At 35.9% G+C, this 21,061-nt stretch overlaps 1 protein-coding gene across 4 annotated transcripts in view; it reads left to right on the forward strand.

Moving 5' to 3' along the window:
• EVI5 (ecotropic viral integration site 5) overlaps window positions 1-18,065 on the forward strand; it is a 170,289-nt gene extending 152,224 nt beyond the window's left edge. For all 4 annotated transcript variants that reach the window (XM_068966552.1, XM_068966549.1, XM_068966551.1 and 1 more), the window contains one exon: window positions 17,556-18,065. In XM_068966552.1, the coding sequence (XP_068822653.1) occupies window positions 17,556-17,867 (312 nt within the window). In that variant the 3' untranslated portion in view covers window positions 17,868-18,065. The remainder of the gene's footprint in view (window positions 1-17,555) is intronic.
• The last annotated feature ends 2,996 nt before the right edge of the window (window positions 18,066-21,061 follow it).

Genomic DNA, 21,061 nt, shown 5'->3' on the forward strand with positions numbered 1-21,061 from the left:
TCCTCTCTTCTTTCACAGCTATTTGTAAGGCCTCCCCAGACAGCCAGTTTGCTTTTTTGCATTTGTTTTCCGTGAGGATGGTCTTGATCCCTGTCTCCTGTACAAAGTCATGAACCTCATTCCATAGTCCATCAGGCACTCTATCTATCAGATCTAGGCCCTTAAATCTATTTCTACTCAACCACATACATCTGTGTATCCTGGTTGCTGTAGGTAAAAAGAAAAATTTTGATTTGTTAGTGATTAATAATGTTTCTAATGATGGTAGTTTCATTAAGAAATTGGAGTTGAATTGTGAGAATACGAAGAAAAAAGTTTCTGGTAGGAGAGGGTAAAGTGAAATAATTAAATCACTTAGAAAAGAAAAATGAAAAATATAAAACAATTAGCTGTATACCTGAAACTAATACCACATTGTAAATCAACTGTACTCCAATATCAGTTTCTGAAAAACTAGAAAACAAGGCGAGAAGGAACTAGAATCCAGAAAAGATGAGATACCAAGGAAAGAAGCCTTTTAGAAGTATTGACTAAAGTAGGACATGCCTCTAGAAGGGTTTCTTTACAAAATTTCTAGGACAAAATCTGGATGAACTGACAGTTTACAGAATAAAGAATCAGTCTGCAATGAACATTGGAGAATGGCATTGAAACATGTATAATATCATATAAGAAATGCATTGCCAGTCCAGGTTCGATGCAGGATACAGGATGCTTGGGGCTGGTGCACTGGGAGGACCCAGAGGGATAGTACGGGGAGGGATGTGGGAGGGGGGTTCAGGATGGGGAACACGGGTACACCCATGGTGGATTCATGTTGATGAATGGCAAAACCAATACAATAAAGTAATTAGCCTCCAATTAAATAAATTTAAATTAAGAAAAGAATCAGTCTGGAACTAGAAATTCGGATCTGGTACTCTGAATTAAAGGACCAAGTAAATGTCCCCAAGAAATAATATGACATTGGCCAAGGAACAGAACCAGTTATAAGTGTAAAGTCAGGCTTGAATATTAAGCTGTATCAGATGGAATTTTTTCTGATATTGTGCAAGACATTGTAGGAAGTATACTTTTCTAGGCAAGAATACTGGAGCGGGTTGCCATTTCTTTCTCCAGGGGATCTTGCGAACCCAGGGATCGAACCTGCATCTCCTGCATTGGCAGGTGGATTCTTTACCACTGAGCCACCAAGGAATCCCTGTATTTAGAGATTACTTGAATTATACAGAAGGATGTGTACAGGTTATATGCAAATACTACTCCATCTTATATGAGGACTTGATCATCTGTGGATTTTGGTATCCACAGGGTCCTGATCCAGTCTCCCTTGGATACTGAGGGACAATTGTACTGATCCTTAAGATGCTAAATAAATGGTCCCAGCAATTACTCTGGCTGTTAGATTGGAAACATATCTCACAAGAAACCACTTCAAAGGAAACTGCATATACCCAAGTGGTCAAATGCCACTTGGGTTATAAGAAATAAAGGCAGATAATACTAAGCATTTTTAAAGGAAATGGAACTAACTATAAAGCCTAGAGTGACAGTTTGTATAGTTACTTGTTAGTACTCCTTGGGAGAAAAGTTATGACCAACCTGCTGCTGCTGCTGCTAAGTCGCTTCAGTCATGTCCAACTCTGTGCAACCCCAGAGATGGCAGCCCACTAGGCTCCCCTGTCCCTGGTATTCTCCAGGCAAGACCACTGGAGTGGGTTGCCATTTCCTTCTCCAATGCATGAAAGTGAAAAGTGAATGTAAAGTCGCTCAGTCGTGTCTGAATCCTAGCGACCCCATGGACTGCAGCCTACCAGGCTCCTCCGTAGACAGCATATTAAAAAGCAGAGATATTACTTTGCCAACAGAGGTCCATCTAGTCAAGGCTATGGTTTTTCCAGTAGTCATGTATGGATGTAAGAGTTGGACTATAAGGAAAGTTGAGCGCTGAAGAATTAATGCTTTTGAACCATGGTGTTGGAGAAGACTCTTGAGAGTCCCTTGGACTGCAAGGAGATCAAATTAGTCAATCCTAAAGGAAATCAGTCCTGAATATTCATTGGAAGGACTGATGTTGAAGCTGAAACTCCAATACTCTGGCCACCTGATGCGAAGAGCTGACTCATTTGAAAAGACCCTGATGCTGAGATTGAAGGTGGGAGGAGAAGGGATCGACAAAGGATGAGATGGTTGGATGGCATCACTGACTCAATGGACATGAGTTTGAGTAAACTCTGGGAGTTGGTGAATGGACAGGGAGGCCTGGTGTGCTGCAGTCCATAGGGTCACAAAGAGTCAGACACGACTGAGCAACTGAACTGAAATGGATTGTTTCAGTAAGGGTGGAAGAGGCTTCCTTTCAGCCTTTCATGAAGAGGCCGTCTGATAGTATACTCTTAGATCTAAGACATGAGGAAAATAAGATATAAATGCCTAAAGACATTTCAATCATATGTATGATACCAATAAGGTTTTAGCATGATTACAGTATTGTTTGTTGACATTTGGAATGACACTGATAAGATGTGCTTGAAGATTTTCATTCAACCTTACATGGGGCAACCAAAATGAGCTATGATTTTAAAATCCAGGGAATTTATTTGTGTGCTCAGGTTTCAAGACTTTAGTGTTCATTTTTAAAATTTATTTCATTTATTTGAAAGCTGATTATCCCGACTCTTCATCTAACTGACTTTCTCCTTCACTGTCATGCCACTACTGCTAAACACATTGATAAAATAAAGAAGAGGGGGAAAATAGATATCCATGCAACTTATCAGGTTCTTAATAGCATTCTGGATTTTGTTTGTTGTTCTTTGGGTGTTTTCATTTAATAAGTTTAGTCTTGTTTCTGAATTTTTTGTCTTTGCTGTCCATCTTACTGCAGGTGGTTGAGAAATGGTCATCCTGGATTGTAGGGCTAGTTCTGCCACTGATTAACTGTGTGGCCTTAGGATGCCTATTCATACATTCATTCAGTCAATGAATATTTGGACATCTTTTAACTCTCAGGCATACTTCAGGCCTTGCCTCAATTTCTGCATCCTAAAACAGTTATTTAAATGTTCATTATAAAGTCCTTTCCATCCCAGTCCTATGCTAGGTGTATAAAAGCCATAGTCCCAATTGTGAAGGAATTCAGACTGGTAGGGAGAGCCAGTCAGTATGGGCAATGCTGTGGTAGAACCATATGGTACCACAGCCTAGAAATATGAAAAGATTCCTGGGCGTGGGGGTGCCTAAGCTCTTTATTGAAGGACGAATAGAAGTTAGCCAGGAAAAGGAGAGTAGAAAGCTATTTCAGGCAGAGAAACCATCATATGCAAAGGTTCAGAGGTGTGTAAAGATCTCAAGAAGAAATAACTAGAAATCAGTAAAGAGGGGCACCTCTAAAACCAGAGTGCCTTCTGGTTAGTCTGTTTTTAGTGTGTGCTGCTAAAGAAAAGCACTTACAGAGATTTAGCTGATGGCTAAGGGTAAAGCTTTCTTGAACAAGAGGAAGTGCATTAAATAAAATCTTCTTCCTTAATTATGTTTTAAGTTATATTCCTATTAAGGCCTTGGTTTAAATGATGCATTTCGGAGCCAATTTGGATTTTTTTCAGTCTAATTTAGATATTCTTGTGCTATTTTTTACCAAGCTACCCAATACTTCATACTTGTTTGTTAATGCTATCTATTCTTAAATATTAATCCAGTTTCTTCAACTACACTAAGATTTGGAAATATAATCAGTTATTTTAAAACTTTGGGGTATTTTTTTGCATCTTGTAATTCAGTTTTAAAGAAACAATAGTATAGCATTGATAGTGTTTCAAACTAGGAACCTTAGAAAATGTGCTCTACAAATTTACTGTCGATTAAAGGAAAATTGATACAAGGTGAATAGCTAGCTCTCTCAGATTTACAAAAACTTTTACATTGTGGTTGGAAGTTTTAGTGCAGTAAGTCATGTGCTTTTCATGGGCCATATCTCGCAGATGCAGTTGGACATGAGATAATCAGATTTTCACTCCCCGCAAGCTGGACAGCTGAAAATGTCATACCAATAATACGTGTCAAAGACTCAGTGCTACTTTCCTGACTGTCTGATTTAAGTTGTTGTGGTCAGTGTGAGGAACCTGTGATATGATAAGATAGCATTCATGAGGTCATGTGGTTTGCAAGTACCCAATCTTAACTAAGCAGCCTGTGAGTACCTCCAGATGAGGAAGAGAGGATACTAACCTTGTCTGTTTGAAAGCTTATTTTGTGTTCAGTGATAAAATAGCATGGGTTTGTGGCTATGTATGTATATTGTATATTTTTAAAATTATTTTTCCATCAGAAGTTTTAGTTTCTGAAAAAAAGTAAATACTATAAATGAATTCATCTCCTTTAACTTCAGTCTAAAGAAATAAACATTTTATTGTGAATATTTTCTGCCTGTTTAAAATGAAGCTGTAGAAGGTAGCCATCGTTTCTTTTTATGTTGAGGAGAAAGCTAAATGTTGAAGGTTAACGTTGTTGGTGAACTTTTTTTTAATCAATTAAGTTTTCTTCATTTCCTAAATAGAAAATTATTTCTTTTCAGTCTGGCAATATCTCTGTTGAAAATATATCCACAGAATGGCTATCTGATGTATATGTAAATAGAAATATTTTTTTTGTGTGTATATGTATATATAAAACAGCTTTATTGAGCTTTAATTCATGTCTAATACACTTCACCCACCTAAAGTGTACAATTCAGTGGTTTTTAGTGTATTCACTGAGTTGTGCAACCATCATCACAATAAATTGTAGAACATTTTTATCATTCAAAAGTTAGTCACATTCCCATTAGCAGTCACTCCTTATTTCCCCTCAAGGTTCCCGATAGTTCTAGGCAAACACTAATCTGTTGATACTTTCTGTCTCTGTTGATTTCTCCATGAATATTTCACTTAAATGGAATTATACAATATGTGGTAGTCTGTGATTGGTTTCTTGTACTTAGTGTAATCTTGTCAGAGTTCATCCTTGTAGTAGCATGTGTCAGTACTTCTTCATTCATAATGCCTAATAATATTCCTTCATATGGATATACCACAATTTATATATCCATGCATCAATTGAGAGACATTTGGGATGTTTTCACTTTGGGGCTATTTTAAATAATGCTACTGCAAGCATCTATATACAGGTTTCTTTGTGAACATTTTCATTTGTCTTGAATGTGTACTTATTAATGATATTGCTGAGTTATATGATAACTCTACTTTTAACCATTTGAGGAACTGCCGTACTGTTTTCCAAAGAAGGTGTACCGTTGTATATTCCCACCAGCTATTTATGAGGGTTCTGGTTTCTTCACATTCTTGGCAGTACTTGTCATTCTCTATTTTTGGGTGAGGGGGGATCGAGAGCTATCCTAGTTAAGTGTAAATGTTATCTCATTTTGTTTTTTTTTGATTTGTATTCTGTCTATAGTTAATGACAATGGACCATCTTTCCTATGCTTATTAGCTATTTGTATCTTTAGAGACATATCTACTCAGACCTTTTGCCCATTTCAAATTGGGTTATCTTTTTATAATTTAGTTGCAAGAATTCTTTATATTGTCTAGACACAAATCCTTTATCAAATAAATGATTTAAAATTTGGTTGATTGGATGGGCTGATAAAACCTATGATTCAGCTTTAGAGAAGAAAAATTCATCCTAGAAATTCAATCCAGATAGAAAAAAATACCTTGTTTTTATGAGGATGTTTTGCTAAAGATTTGAATATTTTTTTCAGTGCTCCAGCTAAAGGTTAAATCATATGAAATGTACGTGGTACTTTGATGTAGCTTTAAAAGTTCAGAGTGAAACAAGTGTGAAGTGATTTATTTCCTGTAATTGGTCATAAATTTACATAGAACCTCATATATTCCTAACCTCATCACCATTGACATTAGAATACCTTCTAAATAATGTTAATGGTTTCAATTTTATCAAGATGTGTCAGCTGCCAGGAAGAGAGCAATGGCAGTTTCATTTTGTTTGCCTCAGTGTACTGGATTAATCTAAGTATGCACTAGAGAAAAACTAACAGTTCTTTGTAAATGGCTTTTATTTCTTCCCCCTCTGTCCTTCTCTTGTAACAAATGCACAGTATAGGTTTCTTAAGTTCCAAACTTTGCTTTCCTTCTTTTTCACTTATTAATGTGTATACATATTTTTTCTTTGCTTCTAACAGTATGAGTTTTAACTGTTGCGTTTTATACATTTAACATAGACTCTATATATATTTTTAATTTTAAGAGTTTCATCTGGCTTTAAAGAGATTTATATAGATTAATACCAAAAACATTGTCAGCATTGTCTATTTTATATTATTTCATTAAAATTCTTGAATTTTCTCAGCTTAATCTGAATTTTAATTACTGTAAGTCTGAATTTTGGCTGTTGTCTATGTATGTAATGCAGTGATCAGCAGGTCATGACCTCTGATTGATCACTGTTATTGGTTTCCGGTTCTGATTCACTGGAAATCTTTTCGTTTGTGTGCTTGTCACCAGTTTTAATCTTTGTCATGTGTGAATTCAGTTTTTAAAGCTGATAATTGAGAATAAATATACTGTATCATTTTTCATTTACATGTATTTAAAATTTTGAAAACTATTAAAATTATTTTGTAAGGAATCCAACAAAATCACTGATTAAACTTTGGGGGAAAAGAGTAAAGCCTTTATAAATTAGAAATACAAATCTATGTTATTGGACTTTACATCTGCTCATATAAGATAATGTATAGTTATTTTTTTATATTATAGGTCACTTATAGAATTGTTACATTTAGCTTTAAAAGCTATAGCCCTGTGTTTTACAAAGATTGATTATAGAGACCCAAATGTACAAATAGGAGCTTTTATAATCTGATATGACTCAGTCTTGGAAACTTACTGCAACTGTTTTGCAGTTCACTTGGTATCACATGACTCACTTCAATGGTTTAAACCCTGTCTAGTAGTGATCAAAGTTCATTTGGTTAGGGGTTTTTTTGGTGTGTGGATGACTTTTTTCCACTTTGTTGTGGATTGATTGTCTTTCAAAATACTCAGTGCAGTCCTTCTTATTCTTTTGAATCTCAGAAAGTAGTAGTTGCCTGTACAATTCAACCTCCAAGCAGACACATGGGGAAAAAATTTTAACTTGAAATAATATACGCAGAACTTTAAAGCATCATATCAATATAAGTGTTCATTATTAATTCTGTTACCTCTACATGTTAAAAACGGCAGATTAACCTGTTGGGTCACTTTAAAATCAACTGTAAAGTTAACCCTAACTTTTTCAAGGTACCACTGTTCTGTAATGTGCAGAAAGAAAGCAAATACATAGAGAACATGTTGTGTCCTCTGTCTACATGGTCAGCAGCCCAGATGAACAAGTTTTCTTAGAACAAATTTCCGTGTTACTTATTAAGTTATATTAAAAGCTGTATATCTGTAAAACATATCACATTTTTCTGTTTTATGAAAGAAACTTCTGTCTTAACCTTTCGTTATTTAGTAAATGAAGTAGACCAAGGAAAAAATTACAAAAAATTCTTCTATATCCTTCATGATTATGAAGTCCTTTGAGGCTTCAGAATATTCACCCCTGCAGATTCTCCCTGCTTTAAAATTTTAATGTGATTTTTATGTGAAATAATTGTAGTAGTTTTTAATACTCTTTTTTTAGTGTCTGAATTTTTACTGTCTTGCAGTTAGAAACACTGCTGTTTCCTGTCAAAACCTATGTTCATCAGACTGAACATGACAGTTTCCTGTTTTCTTATTAACTATACTGCGTTTTGTTTTATTCTTTATAAGTTGTATGTCTTCACTTATCACTTTCCTTTTCTAATTACTAAATGCCTTCTTTGGTAAGCATTGCTTAATATGTGCAGAGAAATCCTTAAATCCAATCTCTTTGTTGATAGTGAGAGTTTAAGATTTTGTTAACTTTTTAAAGTTGTAATGTGTATATCAGAATGTCTTAAGTATTATTTAAATAAATTCTATATGTTTTTACCTTTTTTACTCTGTCTTTTAATGCATAACATGATGAAGCAGTCCACATCAGGTAAGAAATAGTTCATTATTTGGGTCTTATATATTAGTAGCTCCATCTATATGCTTACTAGTTTTCTCTTTCAGCATTTAAAAGGACTGGATGGATAATCAATACCCGAGAATTTTTTCAAGAATCCTGCTGTTTTAGTGTAGTTCATCAACATTCTTATGTGCCTACCCTGGTCAAGCCAGAAAGCTCAGTTCTAGGATACACAAATGATTAAGAAATAATCCTCATCATTAGGGGCTGACAGAAGAGGTAAAGTGTATGTACAGCAACCAATCATTCCATATTTTCCCAGACGGCACTGATTTTAAATATTTAATTCCAGTGTTAAATCATATAATTTGGAAAAAAAAATCTATAAATGAAAACTCAGGGACTTCCCTGGCTGTCCAGTGGTAAAGACTCTATCCTTCCTCTGCAAGGGACACATGTTCAATCCCTGGTCAGGAAGCTAAGATCCCTCATTTCGTGCAGCATGGCCAATAATAATAAAAGCGCAAATATGCATATATCTATGTGTGAATCATACAGTATTAAAGTATTAAATCATACAGTATTAAAGTAAATTTTGTTCTGGTGAATGTAACTACTTTATTATCAAAATGGTCAAGTTACAGATAAATTTGGAAGCATATTTGAGAGGTTTTATTGATCACCTAGTCTTGGGATACAACTAAACAAATAATTGAAACTAAAAAACTTAATATGCATGATGGGAAATGTTTGTTTTTATATTTGTACTCCTCCTTGTTCCCTAAAGATTTTGAGGCAGTTTGCATGAATGTATATAATACAGAAATAACCAAAAATTAGATTAATTAAATATAATTATTTATAAATATGTAAATCAACACAGTCATGTCTGACTCTTTGTGACCCATGGACTGAATACTGGAGTGGGTAGCCTTTCCCCTCTCCAGGGGATCTTTCCAACCCAGGGATCAAATCCATGTCTCCTGCATTGCAGGCAGATTCTTTACCAGCTGAGCTACAAGGGAAGCCCAAGAACACTGGAGTGGGTAGCCTATCCCTTCTCCAGAGGATCTTCCTGACCTAGGAATTGAACTGGGGTCTCCTGCATTGCAGGCAGTTTCTTCAACTGAGCTATCAGGGAAGCCCAGTTAAACCAAAGGAAATTGCTAATACTTAAACTTTAACTTACAAATATGGTGGTATCATATGGGTCAATCTAAAAGTTAAAATAATTAGTTCTAGTCTAATAGAATCAGAGGTATTATTAGCATGCAGAAATGCCTACAGTATCAAAGTGGTCTGCATAAGTGGCCAGTGTAAAGCATGGACCATAATATGTTAAAGATTGATGTTGTCTGGTAAGACAAAATCAAATCAGTTATTCCTTTTCCTGCTCCTTAACTTTGATTTCTTTTATGGATTCACATATGGTACTAGAAAATACACTGAATAGGAAAGTGTTAGGCTAAGTAAGAGCACTGTTATAATGGACTAAAACAGTGGAGTCCAGATATATAACTAGTGATTGTCTGGTTAGAGCCAAAGGTAGAGTTTACAAATACTAGCAGAAGAAAGAAAAAAAAAAAAAAGAAGAAGAAGAATGAATGGCAATTGCATGTCTTTCTAGCAACCTTCCATAGATATTATTTCTTGGATTTTTATTTATTTAATAATAGACATTTTATTCTTAAAGTATCAGTTATATACAGAAAAATTCATGAATCCTAAGTGGTCCAGCTTGATGAATTATTGCAAAAAAAAATGCTTATTTAATCTTCCATCAAATTCAAGAACTAGAACCTTGCCATCATTTCAAAGGTTTCTTTGTCACTCTTACACTTACTGCCTAGTTTTTAACCTTATACTAATGGAATCATACAGAATGAATTATTTTGTGCTTCACTTCTTTTGCTCATACTGTGAGATTTATCTATGTTGTTCCATGTAGCAGTAAAAGTTCATTTTCATTACTGTATTGTATCAATTATATGAATATACCATAACTTATTTACTCATTCTGTTGTTATTTCTATTTAGGGTTATTATGAATAAAATTGCTATGAAATCCCATTATAAATGTTTTTTCAGTGTATTATATTTATTTCTATTGTTTATATACTTAGGAATGGAATTGCTAAGTGACTTACTATATATGGTTCAAACCAGGGCACTTTTGAGAATGAAAATAGTTTGTCCCAAGAAAACTGTAATCTATGGTTATTTTAGGTATAAGGTGTATAGGTGTTCAACTTTAGAAAATACTACCAAACCATTTTCAATCATTTTACTGATTTACACTTATGCCATCAGTTTACAAGAATTACCACATTACCATGTAATTACAAGAATCACATATCTCTGCTAATGTGATTGAACAACTGAAAATTCAGTGTTGTATTTTCTAATAAGAGGCTAGATGAATTTAATCAGGATGATCAGTTAAAGGACCATTAATTTGCTTTGACAATCAATCTGGCAGAAGGCAAGGCAAAAGTATTCTTGCAAAATTTAAAGAGGTTATGTTATAATATTTTGGGAAATGATTTGGCAGTTTATTAGAGCTTAATAATACAGTGACCCAACTTAATAATACAATGACCCAGCAGTTATAAAGAACATGAGCCTAAACATTGTCTTGAAACAGACATACTCTCAAAATTTGCTCAAGCAATTCTGACATTATAGACAAATATGGTCATAGACATAGACAAATATCACAGACCATCTCAATTTTTTTTAATTGATAGACTTTATTTTGGGAAACACTCTGAGGTTTACAGAAAAATTGAGCAGAAAGTGAAGAGATAAACCCCCTCAGCACCTTCCCACAGTTCCCCCCGTGAACATCTTGTGTCAGTGTCATACATAAGCTAATGTTGGCATATTAACTAAAGTCTGTCTTTACATTAGGATGCACTCTTTGTGTTGTACACCCTGTGGGTTTTTACAAATGTACTAGTTACGATGACTTGTAACTGCCATTACTGTGTCGTACAGAATAATTCACTGCCTCAGTCTCCTGTGCCCCACCTATTCATTCTTCTCTCTCTCCCTTTTAACCTCTGACAACCACTGGTCTACTTACTGTCGCTACAATTTTGCCTTTTCCAAAATGTTGTATTTGGAATTATATAGTATTTAGCTTTTTCAGATTGACTGCTTTGACTTAGCAGTAGGCACTTAAGATACTTCCATGTATCTTCTTGCAACCCCAGCATCCCTAACAACCTAATATTAAACTGCTTAGCAGTTCTTAAGACCTCTGTTTGGCCTACATACTTTTAGTACATGCTTCATCTTTTTAATGGAGCCTTTCAAATGTGTGATACCATGAGATACTGTTTAACCAGAAAGAATTATTGGTACAGATTCAGTCATTTGGAAAGAAACCAGGATCCTACTTAAAGATTTGGAAAGGATCCACTCTTTCAAAAGGTGTATTCTCTGTGTGTGTGTGTGTGTGTGTGTGTGTGTGTTTTAAAGCTCCTGAGTTTCCTTGGAGGCCTCTCCTCCAGAGTGGAAACCAAAGGCCTTGAAAATCTTATTTTTAACAAGTTTCCAAGGTAGTCTTATCAGGGAAGTTTGGTAATGCTTTGGGTAGGATTTGTTTATTTTTCTGGCTCTAGTTGTTAATATTTTAAGCAGATTTATTGAGGCAAAACTTACATATCATAAAGTTCTTCCATTTTAAGTGTAAAATTCAATAGCTTTTAGTGTATTTACAGAGTTGTGTGACAGTAACCACAACCTAATTTTAGAATATTTCTGTCACCCCAGAAAGAAGCCTCATGTCCACTTTCAACCGTTGTCTTTCTCCTCCGCTCTTCCCTGGTCAAAGGCAGCCACTAGTCTACTTTGTCTCTGTGGACTTGCCTATTCTGGACTCTGTATAAACAGAATCCCTTAATATGTTGTCCTTTGTATTTGGCCTTGACTCAGCTTAATGTTTTTGAGGTTCATTCATGTATCAGTACTTCATTCCTTTTTACTGCCTTTCAATTGTACGGAACAGTGTCTTGTGATTATTTCACCTGCATACATTTATTCAAATGATTGTCTTAGTGTTTTTCATTTTATTGATGTGTTCTCTTATGTTTACCTCTCCTTTTGTTGTTCGGTCGCTAAGTCATGTCTGACTCTTTGCTACCCCATGAACTGCAGCACGCCAGACTTCCCTGTCCACTGTCTCCCAGAGTTTGCTCAAGTTCATGTCCATTGAGTCAGTGATGCTATCTATCTCGTCCTCTCCTGCCCTCTTCTCCTTTTGCCTTCAATCTTTCCCAACATCGAGGTCTTTTCCAGTGAGTTGGCTCTTCGCATCAGGTGGCCAGAGTATTGGAGCTTCAGCTTTAGCATCATTCCTTCCAGTGAATATTCAGGGTTGATTTCCTTTAGGATTGATTAGTTTGATCTCCTTGCTATCCAGGGGACTCTCATACAGTGCAAACTCTCCTCTAATACAGTGCAAATCTCCTGTTATGTTTTAGTTCTCTTCTTTCAGTTTAGGTGTACTATTAATTTTACCTTTGTTTTAAAAATTCATCTTTGTCTTTGCATGGTTTGACAGCTTATTCCTTTTATTTATTTACTTATTTATTTGGCTGCACTGGGTCTTAGTTGTGGTACACGGGATCTTTGTTGTGGGGGTGGGATCTTTAGTTGCAGCATGCAGACTTTTAGTTGTGGCAAAGGGGAGCTAGTTCCCTGACCAGGGATCGAACCCAGGCTCCCTGAATTGGGAGCGTGGAGTCTTAGCCACTAGACCACCCAGAAAGTCCCTGATTTCACCTTCTTGAAAAAAATCTTTCCTCTGGCCTGCTTGTCTACTTCAAAGAGCTGTCACCATGTACAGGTGGAGGCCTCCTGCATAGCTGTCATCATGGGAACTTTCTTTGTTATCCTAGGGATTCCTTTTGCCTCACTTCTGCATTAGACTTCTTTTTCCTGGATCAAAAATAAAAGCATGTCTTTCTTGGTATACTTCATTTTGGTGGACATATCACTTACCTTTCTGGGGGGAAAAAAAGATGGAGATAAACTATAGAAAAGATTTATCTGATTTATCATGATTGACCCCAGATTTTAAGTCCGTGATGCTTTTAACTCATACTTTAGCCTCACATTTACTTGATAGTTTGTATGAGTATAAATTTTTTTAAGATAATTATAATTTTTTAAAATATCAGTTAGAAATTTTTTTTCAGAATTTTGAAAGCACTAATCTATTGTCTAATACTGTTCTGATTCTTAATCTTCTATGTAAAATTTGTTGGTTTGGGCTGGATACTTTGTCTTTTCTTTGTTCCCAGTGTCCTGAAATTTCATTGTGATATATACCATGATATAGGTTTACTTTTAAACTATTGCCTTGGGCACTTGATAGGCTTTTTCAATATCAAAGCTCATATCTTTCAGGTCAGAGAAATTTAAGTCTAAGACCCCTTTTTAGAATATCACTTTTCCTTTTTACATGGATGCAGTGTCTTCAGAAGCAATGAGTAATGCTTTTTTTTTTTTAAGTTTTTTCTCCCCAAATAGTCTGTTAACTTCTTGTTGCCTTTTTTATGGTTCTCTTAAATGCTTTCCTTAAATGTCTGATAATATTTGACTCTCTGCTCAGACTTAAGACTACAGAACTTTAAGACCTGACAGGAAGGTCTGAATGCCTGGGTAGGATGCATTGACTAAAACCATCATTGTATCATGATCCTGCTGAGATCCTTCTCTGAGGAATTCAAAGATTTCCCAGAAAGGATCCCTTTACATACAATTCCAGAGAGTCCTGGTGCCTTTCTTTTCTTGTGAAATCTCAGAAGTACTTTGAGGCACATTCGTTGCCTTTAGAACCTATGTCTAACTTCACCTAGAAAAATAATACTTTCTCTTTTCCATGATATGAGTGCATTATTGGCACTTCACAACTTAAAATTTTTGTCTTTGCTTTTAGTATTATGAAGATATTCCTATAGTTTTTATAAAATTAGAAGACGGTGGGCCTCAAAAAGGTACACTCAAGAATATATGTGTACTTTTCAAGACAAGAGTCAATAGCTTTTATCAGGTTCTTTATCCTGTGATTGACCCCCCAAAAAATGTCAAACAAAACCAAACAAAAGAAAAAAGTGAAATATTGTGTAAAGGGTGGTCCTTACTCTTGAATGTACATCAAAATTATTCAGCTTTTTTGAGCATAGACATTTCTAGATTCTACTCTTATACCAGGAAAAGGTTTCAGGAAAAGATATTTCAACAGACTACTTGTTTCAACCACCAGAAGGTAGAATCGGCCCAAAACAGCTTGGTTGTACTACTGAAAGATGGCGTCCATTTGTATATACCAGACACACACACAGGCAGAAAGATGTTCATAGTTCAGCAGCACTTTTGTCCTGAATAAATGATAGTTCCATTTTGGGTAAATCAACTCCTTTCTGAGTCAGCCTCATTTGGTTTGAACAGAGGATCTACCTCAGTGATCCTTTAACTGAGCATATCAACATCTCCTGAAGTACTTTTAAAATATATAAATTCTGGGTTTTCACGCTCTGGATTTGGGTTCATTAAATCTGGGGAGCAAGTCTACATTTTTTGTAGGCATCCTCGGTTATTCTGATGCTGATGATCAGTGAGCCATATTTTGAGATATGCTAATCTAAATTTGCGACCAGTGTTATCCTTGAAAGTTTTTGTAGTGGGGTTGGGTTGAGAAGGTTACTTGTCTGCATTTTTGTTGTTTTTTTAAATATAATTAGTTCCTAGAAGTCTAGTAAAAAGGCTGAGCAGTACAGCTCTTAGATGCAGGCAGCAAAAATGGCACTTTAAAAGGCACAGCTCTGGACTTCTCCCAGGAAGACTCCTTTTCAGAGGATGTGGAGTCCCAGAGGACATCCCTCCCTGAAAGTGAAAATGTTAGTTGCTCAGTCATGTCCAGCTCTCGGGACCCCATGGACTATATAGCCCGTCAGGCTCCTCTGTCCATGGATTCTCCAGGCAAGCATACTGGAGTAGGTTGCCATTGCCTTCTTCAGGGGATCTTCCTGACCCAGGGAGCAAACCCAGGTCTCCTGCATTGCAGGCAGATACTTTACCATCTGAGCCACCTTGAAGACTAACCCATTTGAGCCCACACTCTGGGTACTCAGTACCCTGGAATTCCTTGACCAGATGTTTATTTTCAGGGCCTGCATAGGGCTCTACCCTCTCAGAAACAATATGCACAGTCCTAGGTCCAGGGGATAACTAGATAGCTTCAGTTTTATCAAATAGTCCCTTCCCTTCAGATTTTTCTTCTCTCCACCAAAAACTTTTTCTGTGCCTTTCCTATTCTGTATTAGCAATTATCAAATAAGGAAGCATTTTTTAAATTGCATCTCTGATGTTGAAGAAATGACCCTTCTATCTATAGTTTTATTTCCTATAATATTTGAGGTTAGTGATTACATTTGATATGAGGCTGTGGTGTTTTAATTGCAGTAAATTTTGTTAAAGAAAAGCTACAGCTTTCCCAACAATTGGGAAGTTGTAGTTCCTCTGCCACAATCCTCCTTTATAGCCAGGAAGAAGGAGGACATGCACTCTGTATTATTTCTTCAAAAGGGTCTGGGGACAAGAGAAAGGAAGAGATTAACTGACTTAATTTTATATTTGGAGCTATAAATCATGTGTTGCAATTCGGTGATAGGATGTTGCATCAGAGCATGGCAGTTGTAGTAATGCAGTGGGTATCACAACCACGGGGAGGTCTCTGTGGTGCTCTATGCCCTTTCCCTGGAGATTCAACTCGAAGTTTATCTCCCTTGTGCTATGCCAAAGAGGAAGGTTTTACTTCAGTTTCATAGTAACTCACAGTGATGTTCTCTTAGCCTAGGGCACAAGAATTTCTTAATGTCTGACGCTTTCCCTGAGGCAGACATTGCTTTGTTGAGCCCCAGCACCCTTCTTGTTTCCCATTGTCACATACCAACAGAGATTTACTAGGGTTTCTTCACTTCTTCCCGGAGTCTATCAGGAAAGCTAGGAGGTGTTATGGCAAAGCTGTAATGTCTTTACTCTCAGAACCGTTAGTTTTGAAAGTGTATGTAATATTTCCTGAATATTTCACATTGCCTTTATCTCAAGATTGGAAAGGTAGTTAGTGACCAGGAATTTGTCCCTAAAGAACAAAAATTGCAGGTTGATAATACTGATAAGGACAAGAGATACGAAGTGTATTTTTAGCAAATTCTTGATAGTCAAAGTAGATTTGGGTAGTTATTTGTTTTTATTGTTTTAGATTAAAAAAAAACTCCTGTAGGAGAAAATTCATGATGAATGAGAGAAATTAAACAAGTGATAATATCAAGATTAAATTTTATATTTTTGAAACAAATTCTTGAAAAGAGGCTGATGTCTTAATTGTATGGTAGTGGACATGATAGTATCTGTTGGTAGGGGGGGTGGGAATTTGAAGGAACTGAGGCAAAGAAGGGACAGATGATGAAAAGAAAATCACTCAGTACTGGTAAAACTGGTTTGGGAGAATGTGGTTTTTGATGTGTGACAACAGTGGGTTTTTCAGTATTGAACTTTAGAGTTTGTCTGACTTGCACACCCAGTAATAGATAGCATTTGATCTCCATAGCCCTTCCCACACAAGGGTATGGCCCTGTAAGACTCCAGGGATGGAGAAGCAGAACCTGGTTCCCAAAGATGGAAAGAGAAGAAAAAGAGCTGAGTAGTATGTGCCATTCCTCTCCGCTACCCCTTAGTGAGAGGAGTCACTCTCTCCCTGGGAAGAATAGGGGAGAGAAGACAGAAATATTTTACGTTCCCTCTACACAGAAGAACATATCATGGTGGGAAGAAAGCATCTCTGCTCTTACTGAGTGATAGTGGTATGGTGGTCTTTAGGCTGTTTTAACAGGATGGAGACTCAGCAAATGTTTTTGATTTGTAAACCATTATCATCATCATTATTCACAAAATTATGGAGACATGCTCTAAGACAGGGTGTGTGATAGTTCAGAGTATTGTCTTATATTAAGTTCATTTCTTCTACAGACATACTCTGAAATATTTACAGGTGAACTGATAGGATGAGATTTACCTCAAAATAATCAGGAACATGAGAGGTATGTTGTAACAAGACTGTCCATGATGTGTTAGATGTTGAAATTAATGATGGGTACAGGGGGTTTATGTTATTTCTAATATAGCAGAGGTTCAGTTTGAATCTAAACTTGACTGTTGTATGTCCTCAGCACGCTATACTACCTGAGTCTCTTATTTCCTAATCTCTAAAATGAAGACAGTAAAATCAACCACATAGGATTGTTGTGATGATTTAACTAAAAATAAATTATGTGCCCATTGCATGATATTTAAGAGTCACTAAAAAATTGGTAGTTACTATTTATATCCATAAATTGAAAAAAGATCAAGGTATCTTCTTGCTTAAATATGAAATGTTTCCTTTCTTGGAGTGTGTGTATTTCCCCAAATTGAGTATATTAACTTGGATTTTGTTTTGACAGCTCAGGTGCCTAAAAGGCCAGAGAGGCTTCTCCAGCCAACCCCCTTTTGATGGAATCCACATCGTCAACCATTTAATAGGAGATGATGAATCATTCCATTCCTCTGATGAAGAGTTTATAGACAGTTCCTTACAGGAAAGTGAAATTGGTTTCCCTTTGCACAGAAAATCTGGTCCAATGTCTTTGGACCCCACTCTGGCAGATGGTAGTGAAAGCGAGGCAGAAGACAGCACTCTGGAGACCAGAGAGGGCAGTCGAGTGGCTCAAAAAGAGCAGCCCCTAAGAAGAGCGTCGTACTCAACCGCTGTCTGACCATCACTGTGACCTAGACTGTGCGTTTTTCTTTAAGGGATCAGTTATCATGACAAAGGGTTTTTGGAACATATCTGTTTCATATGTATATGTGTGTGTATATATATATAAATATATATTTTACAGTCTTATCTGCCTTTTTATCTTTGCCAAATCTTCACCACTGACTTACCATTGCCATAAAGTAGAATAGAATATGGTTAATGGGAAAAACGAGGTTCTAACAGTATTACTAAATATTAACATTTCTTGTTTAGAAAATGCAATTATATCTATATGTGGGGAACCATTTTGAAGTTCAGATCTATGGAAAATTGAATTTTCTTCAGACAAAGCTGTTCTCGTGCAATATTTTATGCTCAGTGAACAAATTGTATATTTATATTTATCAATTTGTTTTCAGAGCAGCTGTCTACACACATTTAACCAAGACATACATCTGAATTATCTTGGTATTTTGTGTTTGGAAACTTTTTTTTTTTTTAACTAAAATTACTGCTTTATTAGTGGGCCATTGAAAATTCCCAAATACAAAGCCTTTTTTCACATAATTTTATAAACACAAGTTAATGGTTGTCTTAAGAATTTTAAGTTTTGTTTTAATTTCAAATTTTTATGTGCATATGATGCTTCCATGTGTTGCCTACCAGAGTACTAGTTAGCTACAAATATATTGGGTTTTTGTACATATTTATAAATCTGTACCACCCAACACTGAACATTTTATATGGAGAATGTACTTGTTGAAAAATGACTGCCTTCAGCGTTATAACTGGACCTATGTAAATAATAGGTTAAAGAAAATTGAAAATAAAACCAAACACTAATATTGCAATAGCTTTAGTATTTTGCTTAGCATTCAACACTAGCAGATTCATAACTGATGCTTATTCAAAGACACTATTGGTGAAATCTTTTACTTCATGTGTATGTAACTACTAAATTTTTCTTGATTAGAGAGGTTATAGCAGGCATCAGTTAGTGCTAATATTCTACTTAATATAATTTAAGCAATGGACTGAGGTCCACGATGCACAATTACATCTGCAAATAATCTATGAATGTTATCTTCAGATTCTCTAGTTACTGATCTATAGGTGAAGCAAGCCATAAGAATCCGTTCCTACCAGTTCTTTATCATCTAGATTTTTTTTTCCCTAGAAAACTGATGCCTGTCATTGATAAATTAGAGGAAACACCCAAACTACATTTCCACTATGGAAAAACTCCAGAAATGTGGTGGCTGGATGCTTTCTACTGTAATTTTCCTCAGCAGCTTATGAAAAGAAAATAATCCTCAAGAATAAGAGGAGGGCAGAATTCAGTAAATACAGAGGTAAATTTTGTACAATATGTTGCATGCAGAAAAAAAATTACATGATAAAATGGAATAGAAGAGACAAAACTAGTTCTCTAAAACAAGGAGGTAAGCCTTATGGTGCATTGTGAGCAAGGCTGTCCCAGCAAGCCCTTTGTAAGCAAGCTCTTGAGAGACAAGAGTGAAAACATGCCTCCTGTATCCATAGCTCCAGGCTAAATTCTAGTGGTTAAGTAATTTAACTGTGGCCACAAGTTAGTAAATATCAGAGCTAAAGTTTTAATCCAGATTGTTCTGACACCAAAGCATTTGAAAAGGCTCAGCTAAATGAATTTATCAATTCCCTGCTTTTCTGGCAGTTAATGCGATTTAAATAAGTTTGATTTAAACTGTTTCCTGGATATATTACAGATATATATATGTATGTATAGATATGTGAGTATCAACATTCGTAAGCTACATAAAGTTTATGAACGTAGGTGCTACTAGAATTGTCTGACTGGTGCCTTTGAGATTCACTTTTTGGGTTCATTGCTGTCATTCTTGAGGCTGTTGATGCCCAAGTGAAGGGAGATGATTTATGGCAACAAGATAGCTTTGACCCCCACATCAAGAAATCTGACTGGTCCAGCCCATAAGCTAGTTCCAGCCAACAGCCTATTTTACATGACCCACAAGCTAAGGGTGATTTTTATATTTTTAAAGAGTTGAGGGGAAAAAAAAAATCACATGACAATCATATGACCTTCAAATTTCAGTGTCAGTAAAGTTTTATTAGAGCATACCCATGCTTCTTCATTTGCATATTGTCTGTTACTGCTTTTGTGCTACAATAGCAGAGTGAGAGTGAAAGTTAAAGTGAAGTCACTCAGTCCTGTTCGACTCTGTGAACCCATGGACTATAGCCTACCAGGCTCCTCCGTCCATGGGATTTTCCAGGCAAGAGTACTGGAGTGGGTTGCCATTTCCTTCTCCAGGGGATCTTCCCAACCCAGGGATCAAATCCAAGTCTCCCGCATTGCAGGCAGACGCTTTAGCTTAAAATATCTACTGGCTGTCACTTTAGAGAAAGTTTGCTGATTTTAATTTAGATACTCTAACATGTAGGTTTCCCTCTTCAGTTTGTCTCAAGTAGAAGATTTGCTTTTGCTATTGAGCTAAAGGTTTGGACCTAAAATTTCCTGGTGGATCTTATACTTAAAACTATTCAAAATGGAGACGGTGCCAGCTATTTTAGATTATGAAGTGTTTGAAGCCATAGAAAATTTGGAAGGATATCTGTGCTTTTGGAAATGGAGGAAAAAGGGAAAGAATTCCAGAATCTTGACACCATTCTCTAAAGCATGCATCATTGACCTTTAGGGTATGCTTCATTGAGTCATTGTTATAATTTGACTTTAAAAGTATGAACATCCTTTTAGAATCATGTTTCAATTCTAAACTTTGAAAGATATCCTTAGAGAATTTCCTAAGTACTGTTTCTGGTTAGGAATTAGTTGTTAAGTAAACCTTAATCTGTTGGGACTGTTGTAATTTGAATAATGAAAAACTAGAAACAACAATCTTTTCTTTCAAGATCTTTGATTCAGATACTTCTTAGAAGGGTTTAAAATCTTCCTGGCCTTTAGGATGTAATAGGATAACTTGCTCCCTTGGAATAGTTTATTTCTGGTGTCATTGTCATCCTGGGTTGAAATGCTGAGAAGAGGTTACAAGTCACTTGAATAAAGTGGAAATTACATTGAGGTGATTAAACAGAGACCTTACAGACCAAGAAAATATTTCAATAGCCTATTAAAAAATTAGTGGAAAAAATTTTTCTTCCTGGAAATATATGTCAAAGATATAACTACATGATTTCTACCCTTTTTGTTGA

Source organism: Capricornis sumatraensis, chromosome 2 (genome assembly GCF_032405125.1).
Source record: "Capricornis sumatraensis isolate serow.1 chromosome 2, serow.2, whole genome shotgun sequence".
Taxonomy (NCBI): Eukaryota; Metazoa; Chordata; class Mammalia; order Artiodactyla; family Bovidae; genus Capricornis; species Capricornis sumatraensis.